This window comes from Podarcis erhardii (assembly GCF_964252035.2).
Source record: "Podarcis erhardii genome assembly, chromosome: 5".
In the NCBI taxonomy this organism is placed as follows: Eukaryota; Metazoa; Chordata; class Lepidosauria; order Squamata; family Lacertidae; genus Podarcis; species Podarcis erhardii.
In genome coordinates, this window is record NC_138509.1 from 38,287,717 (window position 1) to 38,307,743 (window position 20,027).

General features: G+C 40.0%; 2 protein-coding genes across 11 annotated transcripts in view; one reads left to right on the top strand and one right to left on the bottom strand.

Moving 5' to 3' along the window:
* The first annotated feature begins 171 nt into the window (after window positions 1-171).
* On the top strand, window positions 172-15,241 carry ZNF518A (zinc finger protein 518A). Of its 6 annotated transcripts, XR_014156902.1 has the most exons (6): window positions 172-1,833; window positions 4,956-5,072; window positions 8,025-8,064; window positions 8,197-8,314; window positions 8,733-14,643; window positions 14,674-15,241. XR_014156902.1 is itself a non-coding variant. In XM_081863143.1 (5 exons), the coding sequence occupies exon 5, from the start codon at window positions 8,838-8,840 to the stop codon at window positions 13,320-13,322; it is 4,485 nt and encodes a 1,494-aa protein (XP_081719269.1). In that variant the 5' UTR covers window positions 172-1,833; window positions 4,956-5,072; window positions 8,025-8,064; window positions 8,197-8,314; window positions 8,733-8,837; the 3' UTR covers window positions 13,323-15,241. The 6 variants fall into 6 exon arrangements, 5 of the variants coding, with proteins under 5 accessions (XP_081719269.1, XP_081719273.1, XP_081719272.1 ...); XM_081863143.1 differs by having other exon boundaries at window positions 8,733-15,241; XM_081863146.1 differs by lacking the exon at window positions 172-1,833 and adding an exon at window positions 1,899-1,917 and having other exon boundaries at window positions 8,733-15,241.
* Window positions 15,242-17,053: 1,812 nt separating this feature from the next.
* BLNK (B cell linker) overlaps window positions 17,054-20,027 on the bottom strand; it is a 97,658-nt gene continuing 94,684 nt past the window's right edge. For all 5 annotated transcript variants that reach the window (XM_081863281.1, XM_081863279.1, XM_081863280.1 and 2 more), the window contains one exon: window positions 17,054-18,665. In XM_081863281.1, the coding sequence (XP_081719407.1) occupies window positions 18,546-18,665 (120 nt within the window). In that variant the 3' untranslated portion in view covers window positions 17,054-18,545. The remainder of the gene's footprint in view (window positions 18,666-20,027) is intronic.

Here is a 20,027-nt window from a genome sequence, read left to right on the forward strand (position 1 = left end):
TGCATCTTGCTTCCTAGATGTATTTATATACATTGTATATGCTATCAACATTTTATATATTTGTTAGCCATATTGAATGTTTAGTAATCTAAACAGAAAGGTAGGATATCATATTTTCAAACAAATAAGCCAAAAAAAATAAATAAAAGATTTAATATGTAAGTAGGTTCTTGGATAAGCATTTGCTTTGAAAGTTTGTTCATTGAAAATAGTCATATTTTTCATAAAGTAATGAATCTGTAGCAAATGTCTAAACGTTTTATAGTCCATTGAAAAGTTGCACTTTTTCTCTGACTGTTGAAACAGTATTTGCTTTTGGAAGTTCAAATACAGAACGGTGTGTGTGTGTGTGGGGGGGGAGAGAATGGCAGAGTTGAGTCTGATGGAGAAATTCAACTCTGAATAACAGAGTTTGAAGATCTGTTTATTGAACTCCCTTCCTGGGAATGTAAGGATGACATTTTTTGAAAGTTACATTTGTTTTAGTTCTGCGTCTAAGATCTTCAATAGAACACAGGAAGCCAATCTATTTTCTTTATACCGCATGTTGTCATTTAAGCCACCCCTTTATGCTCCAAATATTTTTCCTGGTAGCTTCCTTCTTTGCATTTGACTCTGGTCTTAAAATTCAAATATGGCTGTTCATATGTTGAATAACGCTGTGCGGGATTTGCTTCAGCAAGGCTGCAAAAATGTCGAATTTGGACGCAATCCTTTGGCCTTTTAAAGAAAGAATTACCTTCCATATACCAACCAAAGGTGCGTCCCTGTGTTGTCTGTCACAAAGCGAGCTTCAGCACTGGCTTCACCCCCATTTTTAGGTCCTCCTGATAACGTTCACCTAGGTTTTAAACAAATGCGATTCATGCTACCTATTCATGCTTCTATTGTGCCACTCAGCAGTTCTCTTCCCCGTCTGCTTTGTTTTGCAGCTAAGCTGGGTTCATATAAGCTGCTTCGAGGAGGCCATTTCCCCTTCCCTTTGCATTTCGCGAGCGTGCAAAGAACAACGCCATTGTCTTCATGCAAGAGAAGGGGAAACAGGCCGCGTTTTTCCTTCTTCTTTTGAGCACAAAAGGACTGCTATCTGCAACTGAAAGATGAGCACTGGAAGGAGGGCAAATACATTGCTAATATCAGGAGGCGGCTTCCAGACAATGGCCGCGTGCGGCTGATGGATGAGCAAAGGGGGAATAAGTGGGTGATGTCGTCGTCATCCCTTGGCTGAGGGAGAGGACATGATGGCGCCCTGTTTTGCTTCCCGGGATGGGCTTTGCTTGTGTGTATGTATCTGCTTGTGTGGCACCAGGCCGTTTCGTTGGCCACCCGTGAGGGGGAATATGGGTGCCTCTTTGTTGGATCTGGTAGTGTGTATTGGTGTTAGTAATCCACCCCCACAGCCTTCCTTTCTCTCTCTCTCTCACACACACACAAATAACAGGCTGGGAGGAGGAAGAGGAGGGACTCGGCCGTGTTGCCGCTGCTGCCTTCATTACTTTGACAGAAAAACTCCCCGGCCGGCGGTTGCCGCCGTCGCCGCTGAGGCAGCTTTCATGGTACGTGAAAGCGACGAGGAAAAAAAAAAGGCGCGCGGATCGTGGCGCCTCAGCGGCAAAGAGGGGGTCGTCGGCAGCCCACCCCCCAGGCGTCTCCTCGCGCCCCCCAAACTTCCCTGGGCCTCCGTCCTTCCGCCCCCTCTCCTGTGCGGCGGCATATCCCTCCGCCACAGTCACCCCGCCTTCCATTGCTGAGCTCGTCAAACTGCCGGAGTCCCCGGATGGAAAACTATAATGGCCGCCAATTGTGACTCGTCGGACTATGGAGACGGGCGAGGTAATCTAGGCGCCCAGCGCTCGTGCCCAGCGTAGGGGGGGGGGAGGTCGTGGGGGAGTCGCGGGGCCCTGGACGCCCAGCTAGGTAACGGGGAGGCGGGATCCCCCCACCCCATACGGGCGGCGGGAGGGGGCAGCTTCTTCAGCGGGACGGGCGAATCCCGGTAGTTGGGCAGGAACCCGCCCTCTGGTTGGGCCGAGGCATCAAATAGTCCCGCGGTCGCGGCTTGGTTTTGGGGAGAGAGAGAGAGAGAGAGAGAGAGAGAGAGAGAAGTGCACCTCACTCAAGGGGTGCGGGGGGAACTATTGAGGGGCCACGCGCCGTTGGCCGCGCGGCCGCTCGCGCCCCTGTGGGCGAAGGCTCGACCAACACAGCGCGCGTGTATCCCTCCGCCTTGCCAGGATGAGAGTTGCTGTTCGGCAGCGCCCCGTCTCCTCCTCGCGGCTTTCTAGGACGGGGGGCGCGAGCAGCTTGACCCCCCCACCCCCTGTCTCCCGAAACACAGCTCCATGGGGACCACAATAGCGGGGTTGGTGCCCCTGAGAGACACCTGAGGGGCCTGGCAGCGCTTCTCCCTATGGCGCCCAAAAGTTCTAGAGGCGCCCAGGAAGCCCAACTCAACCCGAAATGGCTTTTTTTGTGTCCAGGCAGACGGATGAGTTGGGTGGTCTTTTGTTTTCCCTCCAGTTTATGGACTCCTCCAGCACCTTAAAGGTCTTGAGACCTAAAGACAGCAAGTTGGCAGGCCAGACTCCATGGTTTCAAAACTCAACAAGGGTTATCATGGGCTTGACTTGGGGCAAAGGCCCTTCACCCTTTCCAAGTGCAGATGCTGAGTGTTGCCCTATCTGGATTGTGTTGAAAGGATTAACTTGGAAATGGCTAGGAAGCACTTCCTGCAGAATGAGAGAGAGAGAGAGTGGGAGGGAGATTGCTTTGTTGTTGACTGCCATCTTGTTTTGCTTGGGTGTAGCCTTGCACCAAAAAAGACTTGCCAAGATAATCCTCTCTTGCTCACAACAAAGTACTGAGCTGATTTTGGTTGCTGATATTTATGATTGTGTTACCATAGGACTAAAGTTAAGTAGCATGCGTTGCTGCAGCTTGAAAGAAGATATTTGGAAAAGAAAACCAACAAAGCCAAATGTTCATGAAAATTCCTTAAGATCGTGCAAAGATTCTTATATAACCATGGAAATGTGCTAATCATTTTTGTTCTCACTGGCCGTCTCACTAAATTATAGTGAGTGATATATTGCTGTATAATAATATAGTGGGATGTACCTATGTGGATAATTTGTAAGATGGACCTGTATTACAACTTAAGTTGAGAAAATTCTAAATCTGCCAGTCCAGTCTTGCTCACATATACTTGAGATGTGAAAACAACAAAGGCTTGGTTCTGAAATAAGAAAGATACTACCAGAAGTTGCAGTGTTACAAGTAGACACATTTTATACAATCTATGGAGATAATTTGTCTTTGCTATTCCTTCAACTCTTGCAAAATATGGGATATTTTGTATAGGGAATTGATCAGTAGACTTGAGACATCTCTTTTAAAAAAGGTGACTACATTGCATGTAGGTTACAATGCTGAACCAAGAATGATAGTTTGTAAGATTGATTTATTGGGTTTGTTTTTTGCCATTAAAATAATGCATGTTTTGGTAACTATATTCTAGGCTTCAGCCTGTATAAGGAGATACTAAAATTGTTCTAAATTTGAGGTTTGGGTTTTTTTGCTTTTGTTTAGGTATATCTGCTTTTAATCTTTGGGCAGAATGATTTAGCCTGTTAAGTTCCTTCTCTGGTCCCCATGACACATACCTCTGCATAGAACAGACCTCTTTCTCTGTGAAAGATTTCATGCTTCTGATTGTGTACTCTGGTTTTCAAGTTGCTGCTGTCTAGAAAATCCTAAATTTAAACAGTTTTTTTTTACTTGTAAGTAATCTAATCTGGGGAAGCGGGAAGTGAGCAGAGCAGTCCTACTGGGTGGGAAAGATCTGTGGCAGAGCGACTTCCATTTTCAAAGCCTTGCTGGCTTTGGCAGAAGGTGAGGAAGGGGGTGACCATTTTTTTCTGTTATGGTTGCTTTCCATTGCAGAGAATTAGGTATGCCAGCTCTTAGGCTACTGTAGTTTCTGGCTCCATTTGGAGTCACGATGGGTGAATGAAGAAGTGTAGGATCCTGCAGATCATTGGCTGCCCTCAATGTATGCTGATATTCTTATGGTTTGGGGCCCACCACTGGTAGGGTTGCCATGGCAGCAGAAAGCACGGTTGCCATCCAGGGAACCACCTGACAGTGGTCCACTTCTAGAGATACTTTATGGTGTCTGGGACTCCTTCCGGGGTACCACAGGATTGCACCCTTAGTAAACTAGTGGTGTTTGCACTATTTTAAAGCTTGCAAAATCAATAAGGTGCATGTGTTTAGTGCAATCCCCTTTGTGTTTACTCAAAAGTGGGAGTGCAGCCTTTGTTTTGTAACATGAACAAATTCATTCCTGACATCTTTTAACTATTTTTGGAATATTTTGGGAAAGTTAGATTTCCAGTTTCTGCAGATAAATATTTGCAGGTTAATTTACAAATAAGCAATGTAAATATTAGGTATTAAGGAAGCTCGTTACATGTGCTTTAAAGTTAGCTAGCATAGCCAGGTTTCTATTCCAAAGTGTAGAAGACTTGTACAGATGTGTAAGGTTGGTGAGATTTGGGAGAATAAATTAAACTTGGCATTTCCCTAGTTTACAGTATTTGTTTAGAATTTCTGTCATAGTGGGCATTTATTTGATTTTGATTATCCTGCTAAAAGTCAGGAGTCAAAAAATGCTACAGATTTGTAGTCAACAATATCATTTTTTTAAAGGGAGTATTAGTAAATACTTAGTGCCAGTTATGTGCAGAACTACAAAAACTTGCAAAACGTCTAGATATTGACATAAATCCCCCCCCCCTGCTTTCTGGCCATATTATGAATGACCACATTTAGAGTAAAATTACCTAATTTTTTGCTGTAGGTACATTAGGATCAGGCACAGTTAGATCTCAGGTGGTAGTGACTTCTAAGTTGTTCCTATGTTTGTGTTTTTAAAAACATGTTCTTTATTTCAGGATTTTTTGTACATTGAATGCAGTGTCTTTTGACCCTCTGTTTTATGCCTTTCATCTCTTGGAAAAGAAAAGTATTGAACAGACTACTGAAGAATGGATTTTTAATCTTTTTAAACAGTAAGTTTATTACTTATCTGTGGTTAAAGTTAAAATTCACTGTGGGGGAGTTTTGTTTAAAATATCCTGTATTCTCAAATGCTGTTCAGTGATATCTAATGTTAGTTATATTCAGAGTAGTACCAAAATCAACTTAAAATCCATTGATTGCAGTGAGTGTGCTCTTACTTATTTATTTTTATACCGCCCTATACCTGGAATTTATATACGACCCTATACCCAGAGGTCTCAGGGCATTTCACAGAATAGTTGGATATCACCCGTTATGTTTATGTATGTGTTCAGACTTGTAAATCACAACATGCTTGGTTGCCTATGTTGGTTATTATTATTTATATATCACCATCTGTGTACATGGCACTTTACATGTTCTTACAATCTGAAACCTAACAAAGGAAAACAACATTGGCAATGAAAGCAGTGAAAAACAGGGGAATAAGATGCAATTAAGTTTCTTTGGCTTAGTTACAGTGGTGCCTCGCAAGACGAAATTAATCCGTTCCGTGAGGCTCTTCGTATAGCGGTTTTTTTGTCTTATGAAGCAAGCCCATTGACAGCTTAGCGGATTAGCGCTATTAGCGGTTTAGCGGCTTTTAGCAGATCAGCTGATAAGCGGCTTATCAGCGGTTCAGCTAATAAGCGGCTTAGGGCTTAGGAAAAGTGGGGAAAAAGGGGAAAACCCCCGCAGGAACTCGCAAGACATTTTCGTCTTGCGAAGCAAGCCCATAGGGAAATTCGTTTTGCGAAGCGCCTCCAAAACGGAAAACCCTTTCGTCTAGCGGGTTTTCCGTCTTGCGAGGTGTTCGTCTTGCGGGGCACCACTGTACTATAGTGTATTATCACTAGAAGGTTGTTCCAAAGGTGAGTTTTTAGGAGAAATTTGAATGAGGTAAGGGAGATGGTTGGACACATTCTGGGAGGTATTTGAGGCAGCAAGGGAGAAAGGGTGAAGAATGAGACTTTTAGACAACAGTGGGTAATGGAGCTGAAGAGATAAAAGCCAAAGGAAGAGATGTGTTAAGATATAAGAGCAGAGAGATAATGGGGAGGAAGGCCGTGGAACGTGGAAGGATTTGAAGATGAGCACAAGAAATGTATTTATTTAATTGTCAGATTTCTCACCCACCCTTCACCATAAGTTCCCAGGGTTAGTTACAACAGTATAATGTGCAATTATTTAAAAAGGTTAAACTGTTACAATTATAAAACAAGTAAAACCAAAATTGAGCAGAACAATATAAATTCAGCAAAAGTGGTGGGTCCCATGAAACAGTTGAAGGCTAGGGTAGAAGAGGTTTGTCTACAGCATACAGCAAAAACTGTACAGTGGTACCTCGGGTTACATGTGCTTCAGGTTACATACGCTTCAGGTTACAGATTCTGCTAACCCAGAAATACTACCTCGGGTTTGCTTCAGGATGAGAACAGAAATCGTGCTCCGGCAACGCGGTGGCAGCATGAGGCCCCATTAGCTAAAGTGGTGCTTCAGGTTAAGAACAGTTTCAGGTTAAGAACGGACCTCCGGAACGAATTAAGTACGTAACCAGAGGTACCACTGTATAGTGAAGATGCTAAATGCAGCTCTGTAGGGAGTTCCATAGTTTAGAGGCTGTCACAGATAAAGTCTTCTCTTGGGTTCCATTCCCTTACTTCTGTGGTTGGTGGAATTACAGTGGTACCTCAGGTTAAGAACTTAATTCGTTCTGGAGGTCTGTTCTTAACCTGAAACTGTTCTTAACCTGAATCACGACTTTAGCTAATGGGGCCTCCCACTGCCACCGCGCAATTTCTGTTCTCATCCTGAAGCAAAGTTCTTAACCCGAGGTACTATTTCTGGGTTAGCAGAGTATGTAACTGAAGTGTCTGTAACCCAAGGTACCACTGTACTAAGAGAGCCCCCTCTGTAGATCTTAAAAGCCTGAGAAGGTCAGTATGGATGGATACAATTTTTTAAGATACTTGGGAGCTGAGTCGGCCAGGATATGGAAGGGGGTAGGAAGCCAGTATAGGGATTTAAGAAGGGGCATCACGTGGTCAGTTTGCCAAGGGAGGTGACATTGTCAGCATAATGTTAGATGGAGATGAGTGGATGAAGATGGGACAGTGGAAGACCTGAGATGGCAGTAGCTAAAGAAAGAAATTACCAGGGCAGGGGCCAGAGTTTTGCTGAGGAAGCAGAGAGGAAGGGCTGTATTTTCTGACATTGTAATAGATTACATGATCTGGTGATGGACTGGATATAGGGGTATCCATTAGGTGTTGCACAATGGCAAGGACATGGCATTTGAACCAAGTACAAAATTACCTAATGCTGCTTCCATTTGAGAACTTCAAACATTGCTACTATGCTTTGAGCTAGAAAAGGAGAACATCAACCAGTGTTGGAACCCTTAGACTTCATTACTTTAATTCGGGGAACAACATTATAGATAACATAGCGGCATATAGGAAAACAAAGACCTCTCTAGCTCTGTTTAGGTGTTAGAATTTTCAAATCCTGAAAGGGGAATAGGACCACACACTGCTGTACGCCTAATGTCTCTGTATGTGCAGGATCTACCCCGACCTTCATGTGTTGAGTAGTAACATTTAAAAGGGGTTTCTAAGTGTGTTCAACCAAAAGTACTTAGAAAACCCCCTCAGACCTTCTGGCTCAATGTGGGAAGAAGGCTGGTGCATGCAAGAATGTTGCTGACAGGGGCGACTTGCATGACTGTCTTTCCTACTTTCCCCCCAGTTCCTTGTTCAGGCGTAATGCCTGCACAGCACTTCTGTTTAATGATACCCCCGCCCCTGACAAGAGGATTTTCCACAGAAAAACATCTACTTAGGGGAAAGACCTGTGTTAGAAATGTTTAGGTCTGATACCACTGAGGCACATATTTTCAAATTTCTGTGAGAGTTTATCTTACAGAACACGTAGTAAGGGGTTTTTTGTTTGCTGTATTGCAGAGTGAAGCATCTTTTAAAATCTACTTAATTGAGATTTCTGGTAAGTTGCCTGCTTGAAGTCCTAGTTGACATTTAAGGTTATTTTCATTTCATGTTGTCATGGTACAGTCTGTGCTTGTTGGTAATTGAGTCTCCTGTTTGTGTATTTTGTGTTTTATAAAACGGTTGGCAGCCTCTGTGTTAAGCAGTCCATCATGTCCAAATGTGTAGAATATGGGGCGATCATAGGAAACTGGGTGAAGATTGACTTACTGATCACCTTGGAGGTGGAAGGCCAGGAACATAACTAGGTAGGGTTTGACTGTCTTCTACTGATTTGGGAGAAAAGCTGTGGCTGAAACAATGGCACATTGCTTCTGGCACTGCATTAACTCATGTAGGAATTAACCAATGAGAATAACTCGTATGTGGGAGGAGCAAAGTAATCTGAGTATGTAAAAGGAGACCCCAATAGCTGAAAAGTTCTGAGTGTCACTGTGAAGGTTTCAATTCTTAATCCACATCAAGGGGATTATGGGTTTAATGGGGGAAAATGTGACATGCCTGTGGTGACAAAAAACAACTTCAATCAAAAGCTTTGTGACTTTTTAGTTTTAATGGCTATGTTAGCACACAGGTGTCAGTCATTATGCTGCTTTTAGTATGTGAAACTATGGGTATCTTTCCCCCTTTTAACCTTTAAAATTAACTTTGTACTTTTAATTCCAGATTTACTAAACTGAGGAAATCCTGGAACTCTGAGTACTTCTGCACAAGAGTCTCTTAAATAACGAAGAGTACAAAAATAGTAAATTACAGAGTACTTTAGGAAAAATGCCATCTGAACAAGAACCATCCTTTTGCATCCAAAATACAAGTTTGTTAAATAACATTGAGTTAGATAGAACAAGTGTTCCTACATTGGATACTTCTGTTAGGGGGTATATAACTCAACCTGCAATTTCAGATATTCTCACCTATGGACTGAGAAATGTGAAAATAGAGCTGCCTAGGGTAAATATTCCAAATGAAGTGCTATGTACACATGAAATTGACAGATACATGAAAGTATTTCAATGTAAAGAAAAGCCTGCAAGAGCCTTTTCCATGCACATGGATGTGAATGGAAGCAACTTTTCTGAGACTGATATTCCACATAGTAAACCAAGACTGAATTATGAGGAGGGATTGAAAACATCTGCAAAGATACTGAATTTTAGCTGTACCAAATGCAGAAACAATGTTAAGTACAGTCCAAATGATCTGCAGAAGCATTTCCAGCTGTTACATCGTGGAGAGTTGCCATCTTACCCCTGTGAAATGTGTAATTTTTCAGCTAATGACTTCCAATCATTTAATCAACACCGTCGAACACATCGTAGCACTTTAGTAAAATGTGAAATCTGTAATGATGATAATAGATATACTTTGTTGGACCTAACAAAACATTTCACATCTAGGCACTGTGTAAATGGCCATTTTCAGTGTGAAAGATGTAGATTTTCCACCCATGATGTTGGCACATTTGTTCAGCATATTCATCGGCACAATGAAATACAATATAAATGCGATAAATGTCACCATGCAAGTTTTTCAAAAGAAGAATCTCAGAAACATGTTGCTTCACATACCGGCACATTTCCTTTCAGTTGTCAATATTGTAACTACATGGCATCTCGGAAAAACTATCTTTTAAAACATATTATTACATTACACAGAGACCACCTCTATGCAAAAGATAAAACGGATACAGATAACAATGAGAAGATGAAGAAAACTTCAACAGGACTAAAACTTATCTTGAAAAGGTACAAAACAGGTGCATCGAGGAAGGCCCTGTGGAGACGTAAAAGAATGACTACTGGCAGTTGTAGAACTGGAGAAGAGGACAGACAAGTTCTCAAAAACGTGAAGGAAATTCAGCCTAAATCTGAAGAGCTAGGCCAACCTACAAAAGAATTACACCTCAGCGAAGACAACAATCTTCTAAATGAAAGGCATATCTACAGTGGGGCAAAATCCTCTCCAGCAATACCATACAGTAGAGCAGAAGATGGCTTGGCTTCTGGTGTGCTGAAAAAAGCTGTTCATGGTCCTACAGTTTTGATGGTTAAAAACAACAAAATATCTGTTCCTGCAAATTACAGTGCTAAATTTATGGGCTTCAAGGTGGTTGATGGAAAACAGCATATAGTAATAAAACTGCTACCTACAGATAAACAGAATTTGCCAACAGAAAATAAGGTTGATGGGGTAAAAGATGGTTCAACTGAATGTCTGCAGCAGACAGCTGACAACTTCAATTTACCTTCCACTGCTGGACCTCATGAAATTAATCAGCAAATGTCTAGAAATAATTCTGTTCACTCATTGGCATCATCTCCATTGTCATTTTCTAATCAATATTCAGGAAAAATAAAGCAAGAAAGTCCAGATTATTTTAGTTTGAATACATCTCGAACAGTAGAACCTCATATTGTAATGGTAGGAAACTGTACAACTCGTCTGCCAGCAAAACCAGATTCTTCACTTCCTTGTGATTTTGTGGCTAAGGCTGGAAACAGAGATTCTTCGTGGAGGAATTGTGTACCTCAGGACCATTCTCAGGTTTTATCCTCTGCTGGTGCACACATGCTACATTATGACCCTATGAAAAAAACCTTTCCTACAGAATTAAAAGTACGGAATGGTGAAGTAAACAACAGTAAATACAGTAATATCTACTGCCCATCAACTGATTTTTCTAATCAAGTACCACTGCCTTTCCATAATTATTCCAAAATAGATACTTTGGATAGCTCCAAACACCATATGTCCAACAGCGCCTTTTCTCTCCAGAGTAGGCCTGTAAATGAAACCACTTATCTGCAACAACAAACAGTGTTAAATCTAGAAAGAAGATCTTCATTGCTGTCTCTTCATGGCTTTGTAAATACAAACAATGTTCCAGTATTTTCAGCTAACCAATCCAATTATGCTACTGACAGACAGCATCCTATAGAAAATCATGATGACCAGCAGCATTTGAATACAAAGGTAAATCAAGTGTTGGAACATGTAGCTGAAAAATCAAAACAAGAAAATGCCTCTAATTGTGTAAATACATCACTTATGCCTAAAATAACATCTGTTTTCTCACTCCAGAGTACTCAGGCATCCAACTATTTGTCACCTGAAGTAAATCAGTCATTACAAGATGTTCTAAGAGGGCAACCTGCAACTCAGCCACTCAACTACATAAAAACTGGCTATGACAACTCATTTCCAAATAATAAAATGGATTGTAAAACATTTGCACACTTCAGAGATTCAACTGCTGCATGCAGTTTAACCAATTCTCCTGTTAAATTCAAGAGAGAGTTGAATGCGAATGGCAGTGCAACGAATGAAGGTGTGTATTCTAGGAATGAAGGACGACTCCCAGTGATGGCTCATAGAACAGACGAAATGCATTCTACTTCAAGGACAACAGGCATTGGTGCATTGCTTAAAACTCAAACAGATTCAATTTTAGCACAGCAGTTGGAAAAACACAAGATACACTACAATTTGAATGTCCCTAATGCTATCCGTCCAATGCTTCCAGAACAGAAGAAATCCGTGCTACTTCAGTCATCTCTCCCAAGGTTTTTTGTACCTTTGCGCCTTGCCCATCAACAAGGATTACATGTTATTTCAGGGAAGCCGTCTCCAAAAAACAGTTCATCAGATGTTCAGGCAACAAGAGCTACACCTTTACTTTTAAACAAAGGACCTGGAATGATCTTGACTTTTGGTAGTGGCTCAATTGGAACAATTGCAAATGCCACTGAAAATAGTTCTCAGGTTTTAGAGAAAATTGCATCTAAAGAGTGTGGTAAAGAGGAAATAGCTACATCAGGTATGAAATTTAAAATAGACAGCTCTGGCAGTATAAGAAATTATTCTGGTGTTAGTGGGACAGCGGTTGCTTCATCCACTGGCATGTCATACAAGGAGCAACTTAACATGACAAATTCAGAGAGCAGAATTTCTTCCTTGAAAATACAGGCTGGACATCAAGGCAGTAATGTTGCTACCTTGGAGTCAATAAAACCACCCGAGGTTGGACAAGAACAACCTGTTTATGCACTTTTGCCTGATGGTAGACAAGCAGTTTTTCTTAAATGTATGTCGCCAAACAAGTCCCTAGTACAGAAGCATAATGTTCTTCAAGGTACTGCTAATAGTCAAAATTGTGAACCAAAGAAAACTGGAGCAATGCAACAAAAGCTTTTTTTGAAAATTAAGACCTTTCCTGCTGCTGACAATTGTCAGCCAATTAGCAACATTAAGTCATCTTTACAGTTCAATAATATGCATTCCCTTAATAGTCCTGCACTAGATCAGAAAAAGGCAGCTTTTTCTTCTAGCAATGCCTTACTGCTTCCAGGTACATTGATGCCAGCAAATGCCTGTTTGGCAAGTGATAAATCAAAGGATCCTATTACTTCTGTAGAATCTGTACATTCCCTTAGGAATTTAAAGACACGGTCACAAAAGATTCCATCTGATTCAGCACAAACAGTTAGTGCTAACAAAGGGAACGCTTTTGGAACCCAGATGTCAACCGGGCCACCAACAAACAAATTTTCAAAAGCTAAACGTCATTCAAAGCAAACTGGTGCTAAAGTTTCTGATGCTACAGTTTCACAGAAGAACAGGAATTTGAAACGGAAAGTTAAAGATGGCCTTCAAGAACCTCCTAGAAAGAAAATGTTGCATCGAAGATGTAAAGCGAAAAATCAAATGGATGTGAATGAATTTGAATCCTTAATTCGCGCCCCTTGTAGACCAAGATTGTCAAAAGGCACTGTGAGGATTCTAAAGCTACTTCCATTTAATTCCAAACAATTAATCAAATGCCCCCGAAGAAATCAGCCAGTTGTAGTTCTAAACCATCCTGATGCAGATGTTCCAGAAGTTGTAAATGTTATGAAGACTATTGCTAAATTTAAAGGACATGTGCTAAAGGTCTCCTTGTCAAAGAGAACTATTGATGCTCTTTTGGAGCCAGCAGATTATAACAGTTTGTACATAATTACTAATGATCTCTCTCGAAGAAAACGCAAAATGCTCAAACCTGTAAGTCCTGTAAAAGAAAGGTTTGTTTTAAAATTAACACTGAAGAAGACGAGCAAAAACAATTATCAGATTGTGAAAACTACCTCTGATAATACGCTGAAAACTAAATTTAGGTGCTGGTTTTGTGGGAGGATATTTGACAATCAGGACAATTGGGTAGGACATGGACAGCGTCATCTAATGGAAGCCACTCGAGACTGGAATTCATTAGGGTAATTTATTGTGATGACTGAAAAAGACAAAAGAGTTCATCTGCTTGCAGATTATTTTGGATGACAGCATCAAAATGATGTTTTTAAAAGAGAAACAAATGTGTTAATACCTAAAATTATCCTGTATGAATTTAATTTAAATAGCTTCAATTGCAGTTCAAATTGCATTTTGTTACTACTATCATGTGATATATTTAGAGAATGAATTTCAGGGCTTTTGTTATGTATATATTTAAAAATCAAAGTGTGTACATATTTTTATACTTCAGTTATTTGCTATAAAATCTTGCACAGGAATTGTATTTTTTCAGCTCTGTGCATGCACTACTAAAAAAATGTTTTTCAGCTACACACAGCTATGGCCGTATTTTTCCTCGCTCTTTCAAGACAACCCCCTTTTCTTTTCCAGGGATGAACACTGTTGTTAGCAAGTGCCTAAAAGATGTGAAACAGTTTACTTTGTGTCAACTGTATAACCACAGGCCCTCATAGGGCCAGGTTTTCTAACAGTTTCTTTTAAACAAAGCCATATGTGAATGCTTTAAGCTATATTGCTATGCACATGACACTTGTACTATTTCTGTGCAGTTTGTCTACTTTCTTAGTGAAGTATTTTTCATATAAATCAATAAACATGTTATTGTGTTTAAGCCTGATAATGAGATCAGTTGTAAATATAATGTATTCACAATTTGTACAGTACATTGAATAACATTCCAAGTGGATGTTTGACATCCCTATTAAATCAGTATGATTTGTGTTATACTGAATAATTTTGCCACCAGATGTATATAAAGGGCAGCCTGTGGCTGTGGTGGCTTTGGTTTTGCTAGAAATTGGATTATGGCTATTTTTCTGTAAGTCTTTTTGTGTGGCTAGAGAGTATAACTTAGTTTTTAAAGAGTACTCCAATCTAGATTTTCTTACCCCATACATTGATGCCTCATAAAATTCTGGAGTATTTGTCACTCCACAATAGGGAAGAAAACCCTCTTATATTTGGTTATCTTCTGATTCGGACAAAAAACTCTTTGCATTTTGATTGTGGTCTCTTAATTGTTGAATAGATTTTTGTCTTTTTGACAGTATAGCACTGGCTGCTATGTTCTAGAAATGGTATCAGGTTTTTACTCAAGATTCTCAGGCTTTTAGTTGTGTTGATTCACAATCCACTATACAAACTACTGTCCTCTTATAGCCTGCAGTCAGTCTTTATTTCTCCTTGTAGGCTAGAGATTACATCTTTAAATTGTCTGGCCTGTTCAGATATTACTTATGGGACAGAAAGGAGAGAAATCTCAGTTTGGCAGAAGGTATTGCTGATTGTGCCCTCCCCCTTTGTCATAAAATGGAAGTTGCAATAATCCATGTTGTAACACAGAACATTGCATCTTTGATTTTGGATAAAACTGTTGGACATCTTAAGCATTTAAATAAGTATATGATAGCCTGGATCAAACAGTACTTTTTCTCCTATCCCCTGCCAAAGTGAAAGGGATAAAGAGAAATATACCTGTCCCAACACCTACTAGTGTTGAGACAACTTTGTCCCTAGCAAGTCAAGTCTGAACAGGCATTTTGTGAATAATCCGTATTGATAGAAATAACAAATACTTAATTTTTGTGTTGTAAGGCCAGGGAGTAATTTGAGTATTGGCAGTGTTTCAGTACCTAAGTTATATATTGGTCCTCTGTAGAAAATTTAGACATATCTGAAGGGAATGGGGCAGGGAGAAAAATCCAGTGTAATGAGCAGTAACAGGTTCACATTTGTATTTTTATCTTTTTCCAGTGTTTAAACAGTTCCTACAAAGTAAAGTATCTCAGGAAAATGATGTGCTTTTAAACAAGAAATGCAACTCAGAATTACCTCTTAAAAATTCCCCTGCACATGCTTGGTGTTAATAAATTTGTTATAGAGATCTATTGTTTTTTAATTGTGTTGAATAATTTTAAACAATGAGTAAAGCACTGGTCTTTATGGTAACATTCAGTACAGTGGTGCCTCGCAAGACGAAATTAATCCGTTCCGTGAGGCTCTTCGTATAGCGGTTTTTTCGTCTTGCGAAGCAAGCCCATTGACAGCTTAGTGGATTAGCGCTATTAGTGGTTTAGTGGCTTTTAGCGATCAGCTATTAAGCGGCTTATCAGCGGATCAGCTGATAAGCGGCTTAGGGGCTTATGAAAAGGGTGGGGGGAGGGAAAAAAACCCGCAGGAACTCGCAAGACATTTTCATCTTGCGAAGCAAGCCCATAGGGAAATTCGTTTTGCGAAGCGCCTCCAAAACAGAAAACCCTTTCGTCTAGCGGGTTTTCCGTCTTGCGAGGCATTCGTCTTGCGGGGCACCACTGTAATTACCTTGCCGGTAGAAATTTATAGTTTTAAAAAATGGTCTTAGTTACTTGAGGTGACATCCTCAGATACATTACAGGATGCACGCTTTTTAAAAAGGTAGCTACAATATAAGTTTACTAAAGGAGGTAGTATGGTTCATCTATTTCCATGTGTGGACATTCCAACTTTTATATTCATAATTATTTTGGGTATTTATAAAGGAAAATATTTCATAATGACACAAGCCTCACCTTGAATGTAAGCGTTTGAACAAACATGCAAGCCAGAAAGGAGATCTTGTAAGGTTGTTGCTAGACTTTTAAATATTTATATGCCATCCACAAAGGTTCAGCCACATGGCTTGAGCTGTAGAGCAGCCAGGCAGTATATTTGTAATGTGGCTTTTGTTCTCTGCTACAGCACAGCTACTTTTAATGCTGCATGAGTGGGTGTTTGTAAGGTGACTGTAATTTTTTTGCCACTAATTTTTTTTTGTAACATTGCTATTAAATTTTAATCCTTTGTCACAGTTAACAAGGTTGGAGAGCATCATATTATTTATATACATATTTGCTAAAGGTTTTGAGGAAACGGTAGATTTTATACAATTTTGATATCTGTGTTAAATGGCATTCACTTCTAGTATTATGTACTCAAGGCAGCAAAACGGCCTTAAATTGCTGCTGCATTTAGAAGCTGAGTTTCTTGTCAATGGGACTTGCTTCTGAGTGAATGTGTAAGATTGCTGTGTAAAAATACTTGCCCCAGCTCTGGAGCATCAGTCCTGTTGCTGGTTTACTATTTCTTCCCTAAGCTACTGAAGTTTGTTGTTCATCAGCTGACTCTACATTAACTGAATTTGAAACCCAAATGAAGTATTCCTTAATGTAGCAATACTGACTGGTAAGAAAAAAAAATATTTCCTCCCCCACTTTCATTTTTGCAAATCACATGGTATGTGACAGGCCTAGTCATGGTAAACTAGAAAACTGGTTCCAAAAACATGCTTCGTTTGCTGTAAAACAATAGGCCTCTTCAGGTGTTCCAAATGAGGATATAAGTAAAAATGTGAGGGTAGGCAGTGGGGAAACCTGTCTCCATTTCATTTGCCTTCCATGAAGACAACTGTTTGCAGAGCAGCTTTTTGCATCCATAGAGAATTTCTAAAAGAAGCAGCAGAAGTGGGCAGAGATAGCTTGCTCATCAACCCATCTCCCTTTTGAAATTTACTTCTGCGTAGAATGCCCGAAGAGTGCTTAACAGTGAATTGGTTGATTTGGAAAGAAAAAAGTTCACTTCTTAACCATAATATCCTGTGTTGGTCCAGCACGACTTACTGTGATTTGGAAGAAAAGGACTTTTGAAATTGGGCTTGGGTTTAATTAGGATAGTGCTGGAGGCATTGTTCAATTACCTTTATTCACCTTGAGATGAGAGCTGAAAATCATTTGGCTATACAATCATACAAGCGTGTAGTTTTGAGCAGAAATACATTTCGCTTCTGAAGGAGAGTAGTTATCAGAGCTTTGACAAAAAACGTGACCCCAGGTCTTTACTGTCAATTCTCATTTAGAAACACTGTATTATAGAAATTGGAGTTTTAAGAAAAAGACTCAGTTTTGAAGTAACAGGAAGGCAAGCTACGTGTTCTGTGTCCAAAAAATTCTAGAGTGTTAGCATAACTCATAGAATCAAGTGGAAAATTATTTAGATAACAATTGGGGTGTAGTAAAATGCAACTGATGCAAAATATATCTGGGAGGAAAAGGAAGGTGGGGAATAAGGCCATTGATTAGAAATAAGGGGGTTGTCCTTTGGAAAATGAGCAAAATCTCAACTCTAGTTTCACTGACAGAAGGCAAGAAATGCACAGAGCTCTCTTTGCTAATTATAGGAAAAGCTCCATAAGCACAATGGCTACCTTGCTGGATCCAAGCCATAATGTTTTTCACTACAAAGTTGTGCCTTCTATCTTGTCTTAAATTCTGTGATGGAGGAAAATACACCCCCTCCCCGCTAGAATCAGTTAATGATTAGACTTTCATTTTATACCCACCTGTCCTAAATTGTGCACAGTCTAAAATTCCAAACTTAAGTCTAACCTTGATAGCTGATCCTGCATGCCTACAATCAGTAAAATCATTAGCACAAGGAATCTGCCTGTTACCCATTTCTAAAAAAGCAGAGGTGTGCGATTATGTCCCATTTTAATAGAATTTGAGAGGTAGGTAAGTTGTGCTTTAAACGTGAAAGATTACAACAAGTACACCCAGTCACAATTGCATAGAACTATACTCTATCATAGGCTTTTTATATTCTTATTTTTATGTACATTTAATAAACATGTAACAATACTCTCAACTAGCACAGTTGAAGCCAATACAAATCTGCTGCATTACATTAAATAGAACTGAATTTTTAGACCTGTCCCAGGGAAAAAAGGTCCAGTTTTTAGCTTGTTCCATGATGGCTCATTTTGGCGTAGACATCCTGGTTTAACAAATGTGAATTTCCCCAAGAAGTTGCTTTAAGAACAGTTAAGATGTAGCTGGTACACTTCTTCTGAATATATCGCATGTCAAGGAATACTTTACCTGAGCTTGGAACATCTTAAAAGTACCTAAGTACATTCAAGTACATAACAACTTAGAGGCTGGTGTGACTGTAAAATTGCCCCTTAATCATTTAGCCAACCAGTAGGTTATTCAAAGACTGGGTAACTATATCAAATAAAATCTCTCTTTCTCTTCTTACACATTATGTGGTCTTCTCAGGCTATGGTGCTTGGTGTAAAGCTTTTGGAGAAAGCTTTTCATGCTTATTAAGATGCTCAATCTTAAATTCTCAGAAGATAAGGGCTGGAAGATTTCCCCCTGTGGATCTTCAGTGCAGTTATGATACTCTAGCAATAGATTTCAGTTTGGTCGAGTCTTTTGTGTTGTTTTGACTGTCAATGAGAACGAGAGAAGTCCGTTGATGATTCTCTATTATTTCAGCCACACTGTTGAAGTGCTGGATTGGGAAAACAAAGAGTTCAAGATGGCTTACTCAACGTGGATGAAAACACAAATCTTGCTGATTCAGCCAAAAACTGAATCATCAAGATTTGGGTAAAAAACAACAACTAAACTTTGATTATAATACAGGGGTTTTCATCAGCTGTACGCCATAAACATCACATTTATAAAAAATAAAGGCTTGACATATCTCGCTTTGCATGTCATGAGTATCTCATATATTAGTTTCACCTTTTAAGTTGAATTACTGAAATAAATGAACTTTTCCATGATATTCTAATTTTTCGAGTTACACACACACACACACACACACACACACACACACGTGTAAGCAGCTCTTCTCCTCTCCCGCTTTTATTCTTTAAAGCAAGCAGGCTCTCTGTCCCTCTCTCCTCCCCACTCAGCGGCTCTTCCGCTTTGCTGTTTCAAAGCGAGCCACGGAGGAGGGAAGGAAGGGGAACCATGGATCCCCTGCTCACGACTGCAGCAGATCCCCCCCCGTCATCCATAGGCATTCGCTCCATAACATGCACAGACATTTCCCCTTACTTTCTAGGAGGAAAAAAGTGAGTGTTATGGAGAGAAAAATACGGTAGTTGCCTGACAAGTAATATGTACTGGTCAGAACTTTCAGAATCAGCGGAGTTTAATTAAAATCTTCTGAAAGATAAGAGTAAAATTGGATCGACGGTACATGACACATTACGGCGGTTGTTGTTAAATCCAGTAATGTCCTTTGTACAGTCAATTTTATGAAGTTGCTAATTAATGATTGCTTGAATCCCACTCAAAAGCAAAATTAATGTAGTGTTGAGTGCTGCCCCACTTATGTAAAGGGTAGCAGAAGAGTTCAAATAGTGCTGTTTCCCCCTCTGTGGGCTTAATTTCATATTCTAGCACAAAGCAAAGTGTAAAGCAACTGTTCCGAGAGAATAAGATAAGACATCTTTGGATCCAACTGTTTGGCTATTTTCTTCATAGCTTCATAGCTTGTGGCCTACAAGTGGGAATTGAGTGTATCTGTCTCCCATTCAATTAAGTTGTTATCATCCCCACAAGCCCCCACCTGCACAACATCCCTACAGTTTGGATAAATGATAGTATTTTGGTGTGCTTTTCATTTTATTGTCTTTAAGGGAAAAGCTACGGTTAGGAGCTCCCAGTGGGAGTTCTTTAATGAAGGGCTTGATTGTTAAAAAGAACTGCACTCACATTTTAATTAGGTCTCGTTTGGATTTGAATCATCTCCTTTTCTGTTTAGTTTAATGTGTAAGAAAAGTAATAGTTAAATCAGTTTTTTAAAAGATTTTCTTTTTATACATTATCATGCCCAGAAGCAATGTAACTAAAATTTCCA